Genomic DNA, 20,069 nt, shown 5'->3' on the forward strand with positions numbered 1-20,069 from the left:
GCAGGGGCAGATCCAGGATTTTGGGAGGGGGCTGTTGGCTAGAGTTTTTTTTTGCTAGACATATTCGTATAGTTGTAAATGAAACCATACAAGCTGAACCCAAGCTAGGGGTCCTCTTCCACTGCTTCCCCTAGTTCCGCCTTTGTACTGTATATTTTTTCAGATTTTTCTGCGTTTTTTTTTACCTACAGCCTAGTTGTAGTTGATTAGATAAAGGGTAAGTGATTGCTTATTTTATCGATGGGAGAAAAAATAAAATATGTTAGGCTACTTATGTATTACCTATTTTGGGAAGCATTGTTCTTAGAGTCTTTTCTTTGATTAGACCCAATTAAACTCGGAGGAAATCCCTTTCCGAACAAGTTTGACAGTGTGAGGAGTTTGGAAAATACTGTTTTAGAAGTCTGGATTATATTAGATAAGGGTACATACATGCTATGTAAGGACGGACATGGATAAAGAATATTGAATTAGAATATCAATTATTAAAAATAAGTTCATCTCGCAGCTTCCGTAAAAAAACGAAATATATCATGTTGAATAATTTCGTTTTTTTTCATTGCGGCTAAAAATCGAAATGAAAATTAAAAAAGTCCATGAAACCTGTTTTGGCCTAGAAATGTAACATTATCAAAAATTTTGTTTCTTTCGTCATTGTAAATCAGCATGCCTGTTATATTAATAATTTATTCCACTCCCAACAGCCGTAACAATAAGGCCTAACGACTTTAGTGCATCCAATATCATAAATATCATTATTTTAATAACGAATGATATGGTTTACCTTTAAAAATAAAAGTTTTTATACTCTTATTGGCATTTTTTTAACACTTGCCAAAGTATTGGTTAAAAGGCTATATTTTAATTGTGGAAAACAATTTATTTGCATGAGTGTTTGTGTCTATTGATTAGACCCTGTTAAACCCTCTGCAAAAGCATATTTTATTCAGGAGAATATGTATAATAATGCCATTAATTTCGAAATTATGTTTTTTTTTTGTTTTTTTTTTTGTAAAAGTATCATTTTGTGCTACCTTACTACCTTCTTTTAATGGTATAACCTGCATACTACATACGGATAGCTCGGAGGGGTCCCCAAATTTTGTCCAAGAATTCTAAAGACTTTAGACAATTGTTAAGCTAACAATAATCAGGGCATATGGACCTCACGTAGTACTTTTTTTTTAAAAAAGATCCTTCCTCTATAAAAGTCTTCTCATCGCTCATATTGTTATGGCTCAGTGTATTTATTATCATTTTGTATACTTTAAATCTTTCTCGATTAGTTTTCTGTTTATTGTTTCTTCCCGTAAAGACCCTATCCCCCCCCCTTCTAACATAGATTCTAGATTTATTCCTAATTCAAGACTTTGACATTTCTCTTGTTCAATAATTTCCAAGAATACGGAGAAGGTGAAGGGCTGCTGGTCATTTGTGATTGTCTGAAATAAAAAACTGATCTTTATTGGAAATCTTTACTTTGGAATTGATTGTGGGAAAGTTTGACATTTCACGAATTGAATAATATGAGCTTCATTTTTTATCCGGATACCATTTTGTTCCTTGATCTTTAGAATTCCTTTTCTATAGATGAAAATAAAGATTAGCTTTTTGCTTGAATGAACAGATGGAGGAAACATATTGAAAGGATGACTGATTTAATGTTCGATTTTTCCAAAGTTTGGTAACTTAGAAGATGATGAAAAAGGTCTTCTTTTTCTATCTCTTTTTCTGTCTTTCTTTATTTTTCTTTTACTCTGTATAGGTAGTAGCTCAGTGTTGCGACTTTCTGGAGAAAGATAACTAGACTACGAAAAAGTGCAAGATGTGTAAAAAATTATAGAATGCAAACATTTTAAATTCTAATTTTGACTTTGAGTTCTAAATATGTTGTGGCAGAAAATATTTCGTTTTTCCTTTTAGAGTGACTTTATATACAGCCTTTTGAATGATTTTTCCCAGCCAGGTTTTTTCCCAGCATTGGCTAATTGTATTGGTTTTGGTTTTTGCTGATGGTAGCCCTGAAAAACACTAGAAATTAAAAAAATGGTGAATTCTGTATTTCTGTGTGCCTATACTATTTAAGCTAGAAACCTAGAATTTTCGAAGAAGATTCTTGGAACCGTTAGAATGTTTCCAAACCTAAGAACCTGCAAAATTTACAAAAAAAAAGAACCTAGGAAATCTAGGAAACTTGACTTAGAATGTGGGCCTGCGTGCGCCGAAGGATGTAGCTGCCGAGTAGAGAAATGCAGCAAGTGGAAGGAAAACCCTGTGATGATCTTTTGCTAGAAAAGGGGATGACAGCCTTAAATATATCTATCAGTGCTTTATCTATTCCTGATTTTTTTGGTTTCCTTGGAATAAATTTGAAATAAACACATACCACGGGTTATTCCCAAATATTGAAATAGCTTTGAATAAGTGCTTGAAGACATGATACTCTAATACAGTGGTTTTCAAAGTTATTTAGATACTATTCCCCTTTTTACCCAAAAAATATTTTAGGTACCCCTTCTCAGTTACCGGTACTAAGTAAGCTATAGCTAAAATATTAAACAAATCTTGGTTTTCTAAATGTTAAACAAATAGTGTACAGCCTAAAAATTTTTGCGTACCCTCAAGGGGTACGCGTTCCACAGTTTGAGAACCACCGCTATAATAAGTTGCTTTTCCATTGTGGTTTTCGCATTTTCGCATTATTTCACATTTTTAGGATGACATTTCGTCACTTTTATTAACTGAATTAACTCTGAAAAATATGGTTCAACTTCGTGAAACTTTCAACATGCGCTCAAATTTATAACCATTTTCTGTCTTTTACAATGCCTGTTTTTGTGAAATTGTCTTCTTACGTTTTAGTCACTTAAAGTACGAAAATTCTGTCAAAATGCTTTAAAAAATCATAGCTTTAAAACCGTGGTTTCTAGAAAATGTTTATTGCGTTTTTGGACTCAGTTTAAAAAAAAGCTCTCTTGAGCTTGTCTCTAACAAATAAAAGTTTTCTAAAAAAGAAAAAGAATTTACCTAAGCCATGCCGAAAATAGGATAAAATTTAAACGAGTATTGTGCTAAAATCGCGGACAAAGTAAAAATCATGATTACGTTTTAGAATTCAGCATAAAAATTTTTTGGGACGTAGAAATAGTTCTTGGGGTAAAAAAGGAATTTTATTTAGCCTTCTTTTAACTTACCCTGCAAACACGCTACAAGGAATTCAACTTTCCATGCAAATACGTCGTTAATAATAATCAACTTTGTATATTGATACTGAAGCCTAAGGAGCTTAGACATGAATTTCATTTCCTCTTGAATCTCTGCAGTAATTTAAGCTCTTGCAAATTCGTTGAATCATTATTCAAAAACTAAAGCTGTTGTTGAGAGAATTTCAAAAACACAAGAGACTTTGGTCAAAACTTGAAATAGTTTGGAAGATCTGTTTACCGATGCTACACTAAAACCCTTCTTTATTGGATTTCTGTGCTGAGATGGAAAATCTGACAAAGTTAAGGAAATTAAAAAGAATTAAACAAAAGATTCTAGAAATAAAGCCAAACGTCGCTTTTGGCCAAAGGCTCTGGAAAATTTTTATCTCCGGCCAACTTAATAGCTATAGAAAAGCAATATTACTTTCTTATCTTTATAATAAGGTAGGTGGCTGAGGATCTTCCTCGAAATTCTTGAAAGTCATTAATTTTACCCCTTGAGATAGTTGATGTCGATTGAATTTGACAGAATCCTATCTTTAGTGGGAAAAGACGGGGCTCCATGATTTTTGAATTATAACCTTGTTTTTTTTTTTTTTATCTCGATTAACCGGAAACTTTCTAACGCTAATGACGTAAGTCAAAATATTCTATTCCGAAAAAAATATATATATTCTATGCGTTACCACAAAGTAAAATATTATATTTATTTAGCTACACGATCCCTCACTGTTTTTCGATAGTGAGCGTAGTATTTGATTCCATATTTCCTGATACCAAAAAGGTTTTTGTCACCGATACAAGTAATTGTTATAAAATTATTTACTGTCCATCGGCGAAATCTTTTGTGTCAGAAAAGACGGCAGGAAGTCCAACAAATTCCAACAATCAAACAATGTTTTATTTGGTATTTGTTTTAATTTTTTACATCTATGGTTTATAGAACTACATGAACTTTTTGAAGAACAAGAAGTTCTCCGACAAAAAGTTGTATTTAATATCTATTCAGCCAAATTATCAGAACGGTGTGATTGCTTTAAGATATACAACATATGGTAAACCTAAGCTTTCAAATAAATGGTAATAAGATAAATAATAAATTAAAATAAAATAATTGATCGTTTAACTGAGCTGTCATTAAAATAATAGCTACCAATTTTTTTCGTATATCCTAATTACAAATTAGAGCTATTCTTTTATTTGGGGCCTACTTTTTGAGGCCTTTGTTTGATTGTTACTATTCTATATTAGCCTATAATAATAATCTGTATTTAAAAGCCAATTAAAGCCATTTAAAAAAAAAGACAAATACTAAAGAAAAATTTCACTTCATTTGACATCCTTCCCATCAATACAAAATTTCCTACTGTCACAATATAACGGGGAGTCCTAGACCTCATTAACTCATAAAGCAGCCTATCTTCCCCATCCTGGATAATTGATCCCCTTAAATGAGAGTGTTGCTTACACCGGAGGAGGAAATGGCCCAACCCATAATCATTTACCCCACATCTCAAGCAACTACACCCGGCCTCCGGACCTTCCCTCATTTTCCTTACAACCTTACCATAAATTGGAAGACAATTAGCTCGAATCTGAATCCAAATCCTCAGATATTTAATGGGCAATCCCAGCTTGAAATAAAACTGCTGACCAAAATTCTCTTTTACTTCTCTATACAAAGTAAGACTCGGAGATTTGTCCACAGCTGATTGCCATAGTTGCACTTCTTGGTCTTCAAGTCTTGCACTAAATTCCTTGAAGAACTTTTCATGATCTTCTGGCCCTTTTCCCTTCTCCCACGAATTTGAAAATCCATACTCATCTAATATCCTTTTGATTTGTGCTGTCCATGATGTTTTGTTACATTGAAGGAGAAGATCTTCATATGCTGCTCGGGCAAGTCTAGTCTGGGGAAGTTCTAGAAGTTTTAACCAAAATTTGATGATTTGAGTATATCTTTTCAATTTCAGGCTAAATATACCAATATCACCTTTTAATACTAACGTATGTGTTGTATTCTGTAAGGCAAAAAGTCGTTTATAATATTGAAGTTGAAGGGTTTATAGTTGCTTTGCCGGCTGATATCCCCATATTTCTGATCCGTAATGTAGGATAGGCATAATTTTAGTATTAAATATATGTTTGTGGAGGCTTAGTTCACTTATGTCTGCTGTTGGTGTGCTTCTGTATATACCAAATAATGCATTTCTTCCTTTCTGCGCCATTGTTGTAATATGACTCGTCCATTTTCCATTTTGACAAAGGATGAAACCTAAGTATTTGGCCTTTTCCACCACTTCCAGCATTTTTCCATTCAATAAAAATTGTGGTGCTGATTCCAAGGGTTTTTGCTAAAAATGATGACTTGGGATTTCGTGACATTCACCTCTAGTTTCTTCTCTTGCAAATATTTTTCAAGGAGATTCAAGAGAGTTTGTAAATCATTCTTTGTCTTTGCCAGTAATACATTGTCTTCTGCAAATAGTAGCATTGGCATATTCAGATTTCCAAGTCGGAGAGTTGGTTCCCATCTTTGTCGGAAATAAGGAACAATATCATTAATAAACATAGCAAATAATTTTGGCGAAAGTGTACTTCCTTGGCGCACGCCCTTTTTCGAGAAAAATGACAGAGATATTCCTTTCCTAACAACTTTCCCAAAGCTTTTATTCAATGAATACATAGATGATAGAATTTGTATAAAAGGGATTGGTAGGCCTAGATTTAATAAAACATTAAACAATAAAACACGATCTACACTATCAAATGCTGATTTCAAATCAATTAGGGCCACATATAATTTTCCTTTACCTTTGCAATGCTTTTCTACAAGAGCATTAATAACAAAAACTCTATATCAGCTGTAGAATAACCTGGTCTGAACCCACCTTGGTCTTCTTACAAGATTTGTTTCTCTTCTATCCACATTCCCAGCCTTTTATCTATAATTTTCTCTAGGACTTTTCCAGCACTGTTTAGGAGGCTTATTGGTCTATAGTTTTTATGTGTAACAGGATTAACTTCTTATAAAGTGGGAAAATAAGCGAGGTTTTCCAGGTCATTGGCCACTTCTTCTTTGACATTACTAGGTTAAATGATAAGGCCAAAAAAAGGTAAGAGAACAGTTCTAAATGCTTTAAAGATCTTCATAGGAATTCCATCGGGCCCAGGAACTGAATCACCTCGTATTTTGTTAAGTGAATCTTCGATTTCTTCCGGGGTGATTGGGTCGCATAACACGTAATCTTCCTGGTTCAGAAGGAATGATGTTTCTTCACGGTTATCTAGACCTAATGCCTCCTGTAGGTGTATGTTGCTATCCTGGGTATCTTCTTGTAGTAGTTTGAAGTAATTGAGCCAAGTTTTGGGGGCGGGCACCTCTGACTGTAGATCTTTTAGCCTATCTCTTTTAACATTTTCCAGAACTCCCTACTGTTATTTTCTCAAAAGCACTTTAAAAAAGTGGCTTTTTTTTCTTTTATAATTTTCCTTTTTCCTTTTTATTAATTTTTTGCGCACTTTACGTGCTAAACGGTAACTTGTTAGTGTCTTGATTTTTGATTCATCATCCGGTGCATTCTTTGCATTGTGTAACATTTTATCCAAATTAACGCTACTGAATTTACATTCTTTGTCATAAAAACTTTCATTTTTTTTCTTGGCTGATTTTACTGATGCCAGTGATTCGCTTAAAATTTGTGAAAACCTATTCGCTATTGTTTCCGGGTCGGCATTCGGCACCCTGGCCTCATACTTCAGATGGTCTATTTCTTTCGCTATGGGGTCATTAATTAATTTCTCATGAACCAGTATCCATTGTTAATGTGACCAATTGCAATTTATTCTATTAAAATTGCTAGCTCCTTTTTTCCTCGTTTCTTATTATCATACCTCTCCTCATTACTCCTCTCAACCGAACAATATTCCCTTCTAGAAATAATATACTCTACTTTAACTGGAAAGTCGTCCGATCCTGTTCGATGTATCACTTTCACATTTAGGGATTCAATTTTGAGCCCAGTGTCAACCCATATATAATCAATCAAACTAAAGCAAGGTCCAGAAACACAAGTGTACTCACCTAAGCTACCATCCTCACCAAATCTCCCATTACCATTTGCCAAACCAGAACCTTCACACAGTGCAAACAGTTTCCTCCCCTGTGAGTTAACTCTCCTTTTTCGATCTTGGCTCTTTCGTGGTATTAAATAAGAAAAAACAAGTTTTTTAAACTGAAAGTAAGGAGCGACATTAAAACTTAAAACGAACAGAAATTATGCCGTATATGAAAGGGACTGTCCCCTCCTCAACGCCTCTCTCTTTACGCTAAAGTTTTTTATTGTTTTAAAAAATAAAGTTGTAAGACAGAGTCAAACTTTAGCGTAAAGAGCGAGGCGTTGAGGAGGGGACAGTCCCTTTCATATACGGAATAATTTCTGTTCGTTTTAAGTTTTAATGTCGCTCCTTACTTTCAGTTTAAAAAACTTGTTTTTTTTATTTAATTTTTGAACGTTTTTGAATAAATGCAGGTTTTGATCTTGGCTCACCGTACATGAATAACTAAAACAAAATTTTCATATTAATTTACTTTTATTTAGTTAAATGGCTTTCTCGAAACTTGTTTAATTTTATTTACGAACGTGTTTATTAGTAATAAATATACGTAACTTACGAATTAACTTACGTAACGAACTTCTATATTCATATATTTTTAATTTGTTTATTAGGGGGTTCGCCCCCTAGTCAATACCTTGCTCTTTAAGCGAAGTTCGAATTTTGTTCCAATTCTTTAAAAATGACCGCTTAATCACAAAGGCCGTTAATTAGAATAAATAGCTCTTATGAAAGTACGAAAAAATCGTTGGCTTAAAGAGCGAGGTATTGACTACGGGGTGAACCCAATCATATATGTAATATTTTCTGTTCGTTTGAAGTTTCGAATGTTGCTGCTATTGCAGTTGAAATACTTGTTTTTTTTTATATTAAATTTCTGATCTTTTTTAAATAATGCTGGGAAGTCCGGCGTCCCCTTCATAGCAATGTCCCTTCCCCCATGAAAACTTCCTTCATGGAAAGATCCTCCCACATAACCCCCGAACCACCCCCCCCCCACTACCAGGAAAAATCTCCCCTGAAAACGTCTGTATACTTCCAAATAACCAATACTATATGTTAACATTGGGTAAAGTTCATAACTTCATAACATGCTGAACAAAATGCTTATATCAAAATTTTGATCAAGTGACTTTGGGAAAAAATGAGTGTGGGAGGGGGCCTATCTGCCTTCCAATTCTTTGGTCACCTTAAAAGGGCACAAGAGTTTTTAAGTTCCATTCTGATGATTCATCTCCTAATATTTTAAGACCGCTAGGTTGATACGATCACCCCTGGGAAAAAAAAAACAAAAAAAAACACTTCTTTCTTCTGGCAAAAAATGCAAAATTCCACATTTTTGTAGATGGGAGCTTGAAACCTCTACAGTAGGGTTCTCTGATACGCTGAATATGATGGTGTGATTTTCATTAGGGTTCTATAACTTTTAGGGGGTCTTTCCCGCTTTTTTCGAAAATCAGCCAAATTTTCTCACGCGCCTAATTTTTGATGGGTAGGATCGAACTTGATGAAACTTGTATATTTGAAATCATCATTAAAATCTGATTCTTTTGATGTATCTATTTGTATCAAAATACCGTTTTCTAGAGTTTCGGTTACCATTTAGCCGGGTCGCTCCTTACTTACAGTTCGTTACCACGAACTGTTTGATAAAATATATTGATGGAAAAATCTCCGCTACAGGGTCATCTTCATCTTCTGATACAAAATTCATATCTAGCTCTGATTGTTCAGCAGTGTAAGCGTTTAAATCCCCTATTAATAACACTGAATCGCCATTATACCGCGATCTAATAAGAATCATTTCTTCCTCTAGTATTGTCCAAATATCCTCTTCCCAATACGAACTATTCTCTTGTGAAATATAATCACGCCCCAACATAAACCACTTCCCCAAAAAATTCAAACGTAATCATATCACATTCTCAGACTTGCTTGGCAAACGACTTAAACTGGAAAATTCCTGTTGCTTAACTAGCACTATTATTCCTCCATAGTCCTGGAATTCCTTGATGTCATTCTATCTACACGAAAAACAACATAACCAAAAACTGATATTTCCTCTACTGGCAATAACCATGTTTCAACTAAGCAAGTTATTTGTGAATCCAAAAATGAACTATTTAAACACACATCTCCTTTACTATTTAGACCCTGTACATTCTACATTCCACGTAATAGCTGATAGTTTCTGTATATGGCTGTTTCCCTATCCTATGACAAATGGTGGTCACTCTGCTAGAGTTTGGCCATATTTTTTAGGACTACGACTTTTTTGTTTCTTTTCCGGTTTTGGTCCTTTATTTGGTCTCGCATTTCTTCGATCCTGCTTACTATCCTTGCTTGGGTTTATAATTCTATCACTTTTTTACCTACTTGACTCTCTTGCTCAGCAGGATCGCCAGCGTGGAGGGAAGTAGTTAACAGTACCGTCAGTCTTTTCTAGTGACACTGTCCAGGGCTAGGGATGAGGCCTTATTTGGGTTATATGACGGCTAAGGCTAATTTGTTATATCTGCCCATCAGGTGCGTGGCCTCCCTCAAGAAGGTTGCTAGTCGTTTCCCGATGAACTGAAATCCATTTTGGGTTGATGATCGTTGCGGGGGTACTTGGTGCAAGGCAGAGTAGATGGATGTACCTTAATGAACGCGTTTCTTCGGGCAATGATAAACTTTAAACCATTTCCTGGTCATATCAGTATACAACTTTGACTCAGCGAAAATCTACATTCTGCAAAAACAAATTGTGGTCTCTTGATACTCTGCTTAAGACCTGTTTTGCCGTAATTGTGTAAGCTCATTTTGGAGTACTATTTGGGGAAAAGTAATTAAATTGAGGAATATTAATTTTAGCTAAGTTTTTCTTGTTCGATAGCTCATGAACTGTCTTTTCCTTTGTTTTCCTTTTTTTCTCTAATCTGCATAATTTAGGGGTAATAAAGCTTGTTTTTCTAGGAGTTGTGTTTAGCTATTATAAAATCAGCTTTGGAATGAACATTTGAGAAGATCAATACCATCTTTAAAGGGATTTCATTGTCCTAAAAGTTTTGTTTCCATTCGTTACGAGAAACTGTGTCAGTGCGCCCCAGTAATATAGGAAAGGAGGAGATACGGCTTGAAATGAAATAGAGGGCTTGCAAATATTAGGCTGCAAATATTAAAGTGTCGTCGAAGGCTGTGAATATTCATTAAAATCTCCAAGAAAGAAAAGTTTGGTTCAAAGTGTTGCCTTCACAATGCCTGAAGTAATCAGATTAATGGAGTTAAAAATTATAACTTCTACTTCACTAATATATTTAACTGCATTTTCTATGGCAAGATTCGTGTCTACTAGTTGCTGTGACAAGCTGCTCGTCTCAGAAATTCTTGTGTCAAATCATTGTAACTCCTCCTGAAGGCGATTAGTGATGCATTTCTTGGTATCACTAAGTTGGGAGGTCATTCCTTGTGGCAATTCCTTTCCCAACAAAACCCTTTGTTAAATATATATCTTTCCTTACCTACAAATAAATCGTTTTTTGAAGATTACCAGTGCTGTGGTTACGACTATTTGATCTCTCTGCCTGATCACTGGCAGAGAACATATTAGGGAATACCTGTGCCAGATAGAGGATAAAATGCCTTTTCATAGATAACTGACCGTTGGCAGACGTGATATCCAGCTGCCGGTGTTGAATTCGACTGCCCCAGTGGAATCTGACCATTGTCAGAACTTAGCTGTAGTCGTCACATCAAGCTGTTCCTGAAATGATATAGAAGATTAATTTCTCCTTCAGTGTAGCAAAACATCATGGACAGCACAAATCAAAAGGATATTAGATGAGAATGGATTTTCAAGTTCGTGGGAGAAGGGAAAAGGGCCAGAGGATCATGAAAAGTTCTTCAAGGAATTTAGTGCAAGACTTGAAGACCAAGAAGTGCAACTATGGCAAGCAGCTGTGGCCAAATCTCCGAGTCTTACTTTGTATAGAGAAGTAAAAGAGAATTTTGGTCAGGAGTTTTATTTCAAGCTGGGATTGCCCATTAAATATCTGAGAATTTTGATTCAGATTTGAGCAAATTTTCCTCCAATTTATACTAAGGTTGCAAGGAAAAAGAGGGAAGGTCCAGAGGCAGGGTGTAGTTGCTTCAGATGTGGGGAAACTGATTATGGGTTGGGCCATTTCCTCCTCCGGTTTAAGCAACTCTCTCATTTAAGGGGATTAATTATCCAGGAGGGGGAAGATAGGCTGCTTTGTGAGTTAATGATGTCTAGGACTCCCCGTTATATTGTGGCAGTAGGAAATTTTGTATTGATGGGAAGGATGTCAAATGAAGTGTAATTTTTCTTTAGTATTTGTCTTTTGGTATATGGCTTTAATTGGCTTTAAAATACAGATTATTGTTATTATTATTATCAAGTTGCAGAAACGACATGTCATGTCATTCGCCAAAGTCACATTTTTAAAATTAAAAAGAACTCGTATTTCCAAGAAAGAAGGAGTATTCGATGATGAAAATAAAAGTAAATAAATGTATGTAAATGTTGTTTGTTTTGTGATTTACTTCTCTCTAATTTTTCTGAGATTGTTCGTGTTCGTTAACTGACACTAATGATTTCTCTCTTGTTTTTAGTCTACTTGTCACCGCCCTTGGCCATATCAAATTAACAGATTTTGGGCTAAGTAAAATGGGTCTTATGTCAAGTAAGTCTATTTATTTTTTGTAACCCGTGTAGCTATTACTGGGCACAGTTGTTTTCATTTCTATAATTGTTGTATAGTTGCTGCATTGCTATTTATTATAGCTTTTCAAGTAGGCTACCATTTAGATCTGGGGTCCCCTTCTCAATTATGAGGAAATACTGCGTATTATTTTCTTCGTTTTCCCCTCTTGTTTTTGTTTTTCATCTTATTTCGTCTTATCATTATAATATTTCTAACTTTATAATAATATCTAACTTCTAACGTTATATCCAACTTTTACAATAACATATTAAGATTGAAGAGATGTAATATTTATGAAATGAAACTAAATATAACCCCCTGAGTGTTTTGAATTTGTCAAGATTTAGAAACAAACGAATGGCACATTAACCATTAAGTAGATGGCTGTATCTTGGCACATTAACATCCAAGTCATCAATGCTTCGTTTTTGAACCTTCTGTATGTTTTGAATCAATGAGCCAAATTACAAATTGTTGTTCTTCAGCAAAGTTAACCTACAACGTGAAGGGAAGAAGATGAAATTTCAAATCATGCGCTGTGGGGTAGGAAAATACTTCTTCAAAAAATGTACACGAATTTAGAATACACTTCGTACTGAAAAGTCGAATTTCCGTGTTTGATTGCATTTTGTATTCATAAGTAACAGCATCAGTGGCGGATCCAGGGGGGTGCGGCGAGCGCGCGCCCCCTCCCCCTAGCGTAGTCCAAAGTAGTGTAATTTACTTAATCAACTCAAGTTTGTGCTAATTAAACTTGCTCCTAACGCAAGTTAATCGGATTAACCTATTTTGTGCCCCCCTCTAAAATTTTTTTTTGGATCAACCTATTTTACCCCCCCCCTAAAAAAATCCTGGATCCGCCCCTGAATAGCATACAGAACTTTTTTTTATATTTCCTTTCATCCGATGGCTGTTTTCGCGAAAACAAAATATGTTTGTAAATGAATATTGGGCAAGACATTGAAAGAGGTGACACTTATTGACCTGTTGACAGTTGAGGCTCATTATTCGACCGACAGTTTGTAAGTGGTTGAAAGTTATTAGACCTGTGAATATAGTCCTTTAAGGCTTATGACATACGGGGAACATGTGGTTTTGCTAACAGCCTGCAGCTGTAATATACATAGGAAAAACAAAATGCTTACGTGATTAGATTCATTAGTTCCATAATTATCCATTTACTGAGTCAGAGTTATGATATTACTTTAACTTTTTATAAGGAAATGATTGAAACTCGCTTAGAAAATAGGAAGATTTACTTTCTTCAACGATTTTCAGACAGTTTTCAACGTATTTTTCAGTCTAAAGAAAAATACAAAGTGAATTTTAAAATTGAAATTCTTTAGCTGGATAGACTTGGTTCTTAGCTACTGAACGTAGCAAACTTAGTGCATTAGGTTGAAACAAAAAAACCATACTCCATAGAATTGCAGAAAATTATAAACCAAAAATTATACAGGGAACAACATTAAACCTTATTAAGGTACTATTACGTTACCTTAATAGAGTCCAGATAGAAAAGAAATTATATTCCTCGGCTTCAAATGCTGATAAAATTAAATTGAGAACCCTGTGATGATTTACATTTAATTTTGGCAGATTGTACATGGTTGACTATTGTTATTCTTCTATAGGTAATGGATGTAAGGATATTGTTTATATATAAAAAATTCGTTGATTATATAATTTATGTTCTGCCAATAAGTAAAAAGACGCATGGAGATCGGTTAGAATGGTATTTTTGGGCGTCTAAAATTATTGTATAATTGCAGGTGTTGTAGGTTTGGTCAAGGGCGGATCCAGGATTTTTTTCGGGGGGGGGGTTACTAATTTTTGACTCAGTTTTTGACTAATTTTACTGTTTTTTACCTAGGTTTTACTAATTTTCGACTCGGTCAAAAATTTCGGGGGGGGGGGGGGTTCAAACCGGGGAACCCCCCCTGGATACGGCCTTGGGTTTGGTGCCTACAACTATGTAGTATATAGACAAGGACGAGGTATTGAATAGTATAACTTAATAATTGTAATGTATTGAAAAGAGATATCTGTCTATGTGCCTATATGCTATCTGTCTATCTTGTTTTTAGATACGTGAGATATCTGATTGTTAAAGGATATATAACAAATAAATTTATGCAATAGATAAACTATGGACTAATTGTCTCTTGTTTGCCACTTGACGTAATTTGCAATTCGCGATAGACGATCGGTAAACATTAGGATAATAAACGAGTGAAAATTCTCCCAAAGATTAATGTTATTACTTTTGGCCAAAAAATGTGACAAGTATTTTGGCTATGTTTAGGACAAAATTCATTGTTGGGTGCTATATCAGTTATTTGGCCAATCCTGTATTTTAGGGTTATGAAGTATTTAGGCTTGATTGTTAACAAGACAAGAAACATTTGTTACTTGGTTCAGTTAAGATTTACGGTACTTGTATATCATTAAAGGAAAAAAAAGTTTTTTTTCAACTAAAAGTAAGGAGCAACATTAAAATCAAAATGGACAGAAATTATTCCGTTTATGAGGAGTGTTGCCCCCTCCTCAATACCCCGCTCGTTGCGCTATAGTTTTTAGTAATTTTAAAAAAAATTCTTATTCTAATTAAGCGACCCTTGTATTTCGGAAGTTGTTCTTAAAGAATTAGGACAGAAGGTCTCACTTTTGTGTAAAGAGCCATATATTGAGGGGGGGGGCCTCATATACGGAATAGTTTCTGTTCGTTTACATCTTTTAACGTCGGTCCTTACTTTCCATTGAAAAAACCTATTTTTTTGTTTTATTTTTTATCGTTCTTTAAATAATGTCGGGAAATCTGCCCCCCCCCTCCATGTAACATTCCCTTCCCCCACGGAAAATTCCTCCACGGAAAGTTCCTCCCGCATAAATTATCCCCCTTTGATAATTCCATCCTTGCTGAATTCCCCTTGGAAAATTTCTTGCGGGCGATTCCGCCAGAAAAATTCTCCTTTGCATACTTTCGCTTGAAAAAGATTTTAATTTCTGATTGTTTTTCAAATCATACCGAAAAATCCTTCCTGGCCAGTGAAAAGTTGCTCCTGTAGAAAATTCTCCCATGGAAAATTTCTCCTGCGTAAAATTTCCCCACGGATAATTTCTCAATGGAAAATCCCCCACCCCCAAGGAAAAATTATTCAAAAGTTCCAAAAATTTCCCCGAACAGTTCCCCCTTAACATCTCCACATTTAAAATTGAGTTGGCAAAGAGAAAGTAAGAAAAATAAAAAGAATTTCGAATAGGAATTCTGGAAAGTTTTCCTCCCCCTCCGGAAATTTCCCTCCTCTGGGAACATCTTTCCCATGGAAAGTCCCCTCCCCCCAGTATAAAATGCACCCCCCCCCCTAAAAATATTTGTATACTTCTCAATTACAAATGCTATACGTAAACAATGGGCAAATCTCATAACTTACAGCCCTTTCTCCGGGGCTGTGGATTGTCATATTATCCTTCAAGCCGTAGTTACTGGACCTTTCAACTATGCTGAACAAAATGGTCATCTCTAAATTTAGATCAGAAGACTTTGGGGGAAAGGGGGCTGGAGGGGCTAGTTGCCCTCTAATCTTTTTGGTCATTTAAAGTTGGCATTAGAACTTTTAATTTACGTTTGAATGAGTCCTCTCCAGATATTCTAGAACCACTGGTTTGATGTGATCACCATTTAAAAATAAAAAAATAGGCATAATTGTTTTTTTTTCTGGCAAAAAAAAAAAAAAAAAAAAAAAAACCTCCACATTTTTGCCTTGAAAGCTCTACGGTAGGGTTATATGATACGCTGAATCTGATGATGTGATTTTCATTAAGAATCTTTGCCCTTTTGGGTTTGTTTCCCCCATTTTGTGAAAATCAGCCAATTTTCTAAGGCTCATAGCTTTTGATGGGCAAGAGTAAACTTAACAAATGTTGTGTATTTGGAATCAGTATAAAAATGTCATTCTTTTGATGTATCTATTGATATCAGAATCCCGTCTTTTATAGTTTCGGTTACTATTGAGCCGTGTCGCACCTTACTTACAGTTCGTTACCACGAACTGTTTGAAACTTTGATTGACCTTTTGTTTATAACTCCTCAAATGAATAGATTGTCGATCTATATACTTCTCAATTACAAATGCTATACGTAAACAATGGGCAAATCTCATAACTTACATCCCTTACTCAAGGGCTGTGGATTGTCATGTTATTCTCAAAGACGTAGTTATTTGATCTTTCAACTATGCTGAACAAAATGGCCATCTCAAAATTTATATCGGACGACTTTGAGGAAAAGGGGTCTGGAGGGGCTAGCTGCCCTTCAGTCTTTTTGGTCACATAAAGATGCACCAGAACTTTTAATATCCGTTCGAATGAACCCTCTCCCGATATTCAAGGACCATTGGGTTCAATACGATCACAATTGAAAAAAAAACAAAAACAAATAAGAACACATCCTTGATCTTTTTCTGGCAAACAAAATTCACGTTTTTGCAGATGAGAGATTGAAACCTCTATAGTAGGGTTCTCTGATACGTTGAATCTGATGATACGAGAATCTTTGACTTTTTGGGTTTGTTTCCCCTATTTTGTGAAAATCAAATTTTCACAAATTTTCTAAAGCTCATAGCTTTTGATGGGTAAGACTAAACTTAATGAATCTTATATATTTGGAATCAGTATAAAAAGCCAAATCTTTTGATGTAACCATTGGTATTGAAAATCCGTTTTTAATTTCTGTTACTATTGAGCCGAGTCGCTCCTTACTTATAGATCGTTACCACGAACTGTTGATCCTTTGTTGTCTGATGTACTCTATAGTCCGCTAGTACATAACTTTTAAATACGCTTATAAAGATAAAAAAAAAAACAGTAAAGAATGCATTCTGTATTCCGACATATATATATATATATATATATATATATATATATATATATATATATATATATATATATATATATATATATATATATATATATATATATATATATATATATATATATATATATATAGTTGTCAACTCTTCTTATTGCACGTATTTAACCTTAAGAAGGTCAAAAACATCTAGCATAATGTTAAAGCGCAAGTCCAAAACAAGACTTACCCCGCCTTCAATACAGCCAATTGTTACCGATTGAAATTAATTTTTGTCAATTACAGCCATTGAAAACCATTTTCTTTCCCAGAGATAACTAGATTGCATTTGGATAATAGACTGCGACAAATCTTGCTTTTTGGCAAGTGATGAAGGCAATTGCAATCCATTGCAATAAGCTATGCTGAATGCTGGATTAAAAGGCCAAAGAAAAAGTTTTGCTAAATTTCAAACAACATTTACCGTTAAGGTTCTATGATCTTTAGTATAGTTTAATATTTTTCCAATTCTAGTGCATAGTGTTGTATGTATAATTATAGTTGTTGTATGTATCATAACCACGTGTATGTTTTTTAACCACGATAGCACAGTGATTTCAAGATTCGGCATGGAATGAGGTGATAAGCCTGTTTGTGTCTTATTCTAGTTTATGTTGATTAATTTGGCCTATTTTGTTCTAAGGAACGTAGCCAAGGATTTGGGGGAACATGGTTTTAAATATGGGGGCAGGTAAATATTTCCTAAACTTCAATTATGCAGCAGATTTGATTTGAATAACGTAGATAAAACTATTATCGAGATGAAGGGATTTTTGGAGTTCTTGAGACTTCAGGGTACGAGAGTTCGCTTGAAAAATAATGTTTGGAACAATAAGTTGCTTAAAATAAATTAATATAGAGATGTGATGTTAGGTAAAGAGAAAATTGACTGAGTGTAAAATATCAAATGAGTGAGCTGTAAACAGTAGAATAGATAAGTCTTAAGGCGTGTTTCCGCTGTAAAAAAAAAAGGAAAAAAAGGTAAGTCTTAGAACTAAGATTGGGATCTTAGAAGTAGTGGTATTGACAGTAGACAAGTAAGGCTCTAAATCGTGGCTGCTTAGAAAAGTTTATGCAGACACGCTATGTAATTCCTAAGCGATGCTCAGATACTCGATTGAACGATTGTATATCTAACAGTAAGCTGTACTAAAAATGTCGTTCGGTCCCACAGTCTACGGCTATAATGAAAGAAAGGTTAAGAGGGCTAGATTACATTTGGTAATAGACTGCCACAAATCTTGCTTTTTGGCAATCCAACTGGGGTTAAACTAAAAGCAGGAAGTCCACGACTGGGGGTTGGAACATGGAAAGAGGTCAAGCAAATATTTAAAGGAAGTAGGAACTTCATGGAAGGGAGTAAAAAGTGAAGATGTGAACAGAATAGAATGGGGAAAAGCGTGTGATTAGCCTCTCGTGGTTTGGTGCTGTGATGGGTTGTCTATAGTAGTTTTGATAGTCTAAATATACTTAAGTTTGGAGTTACGCAAATTGGTTCCTGGAAAAATTAAAAAATCTATTGCCATTTTTTTTTTTTCGCAGACTATATCCATTTCGATGCCAAAAAAATTCAGAGTTAATTGAGTGTTATTTGCCTTCATAGTGGAAAAATGTCTTTCCGAAAAAAAAAAAAAATCACAGGTAACGCAAAAAAAATCCCAAGTTTTTCTGGAGCCCAGTGCTATTTTTTTTATGGGGAGATTTAAATCATTAGATTAGCTCTCCAAAAAAACTACAGCGTGAGGGGTGACGAAGAGATCCGTTCCTTGGGCTCGTTCTCGACTGTCCTATGCCCTGGCTGTTGATAGATCTTGCCGCAGACAGTGAGCTGTCAAACACCTGTCCTTATTGAAAATACACACCTGGCTGCGCCCCGTACGCTTAATAATCTTTTTTTTAGAGAACTGGAGATATGTCTGTCAGTACAAAGTATATATATGCACACAAGGGCATTAATAACAATGTTGAAACTCAAACTCAATTAATCATCCTGAAACCATGAAAGTCGCTCATGTTTCTCCTTATATGCATTTTGAAGAGAATAGAAATGTCGTGAGAAAGGGAGTTGCTCTTTGAATTATTATTATATTTGTTTCTTTCATCTGTTTAATTGAAAGTCCCAATTTCATTTGATATCCTAGCAACTTGATCATCATAGTATCCAACATTTTCTTTTGTGTTAAAAGCAACGAGGGATTGTAATTGTTGACTGTTGAGGAAAAAGCGTTTCTGTAATATTTTTATTTGGCTTATTGGATATGATGTGGTAAACTCGAACACTAAAGCCATAGCTAAAGCCACATAAGCCATAGCTTAGAAAAAGGAGAACAGAAAGAAAATATGATTAAAAAAAAACAATAAGCAATTTATATTTTGCTTCATGTTTGAATTTTACTGACGAAAAGCGTTGTCAAACTTTACTAACTAGTTTTGCTTATTTATTGTTGCGATTCAGCGAGGCAACACTGACAAAATGTGATTCTGCCAAAGTTCATAATTTTGAAACTACCAGAAGAAAAATCGTTAAAATTCGTGGTTTTCATGCATTTATGGACTTAATATTGGGCCAAGGGTGTGTGTGTCAGGGGTCGTACTGTGGTCCCTAAGTCCCTAAAGTTTCGAAAGTCTTTAAAATGGTCCCTAAAAAAAGTCCCTATAATCCCTATTTTGTTCCTCTTTTTTTTTCTTTTCTTCTTTTTAATGTAGTCCTTCATTGCCTTCACCAAAGACGCCTTTAGCCAGTGCCATAGAGTTCGTGTATCTCACCCCACCATCTAGGAGTTATAATGCGTAGCAGGGGGTTTTGTTGCGGCATCTACTTTCAGTTATTTAGTATTGTTGTTGCATAGATAGACAGATAGTTGCATCCAAGGCATTACATCGGTGAGGACGTTTTGTAGGGTAGGTGGTAAATAGCTTCCGTTGCTGACATTGCCCAGGCTGAATAGTGAGTTTTAATGGTACTTGCTAATTAAACGAAACACACTCAAGAAATACGCTTAGGATCTCACTAAACCGGTTTCACAGCATATAAAGACTAGTGATGGGTGATAGAATGCATTGAACTTATAAAATTTGGGCTATATATTTGCACACTGCGGGGGGGGGGGGGCATGCAAAATGTGGGGTAGC

The 20,069-nt window shown here is 35.0% G+C and overlaps 1 protein-coding gene across 7 annotated transcripts in view; it reads left to right on the plus strand.

Annotated features, from left to right (window-relative positions):
• Positions 1–20,069, plus strand: part of dop (microtubule-associated serine/threonine (MAST) protein kinase dop) — a 256,822-nt gene that overhangs the window by 187,506 nt on the left and 49,247 nt on the right. For all 7 annotated transcript variants that reach the window (XM_089100465.1, XM_089100467.1, XM_089100466.1 and 4 more), the window contains one exon: positions 11,937–12,007. In XM_089100465.1, the coding sequence (XP_088956591.1) occupies positions 11,937–12,007 (71 nt within the window). The remainder of the gene's footprint in view (positions 1–11,936; positions 12,008–20,069) is intronic.

The sequence above is a fragment of the Artemia sp. Qi Xiang Cuo genome, chromosome 14 (assembly GCF_049724085.1).
Source record: "Artemia sp. Qi Xiang Cuo chromosome 14, ASM4972408v1, whole genome shotgun sequence".
In the NCBI taxonomy this organism is placed as follows: domain Eukaryota; kingdom Metazoa; phylum Arthropoda; class Branchiopoda; order Anostraca; family Artemiidae; genus Artemia; species Artemia sp. Qi Xiang Cuo.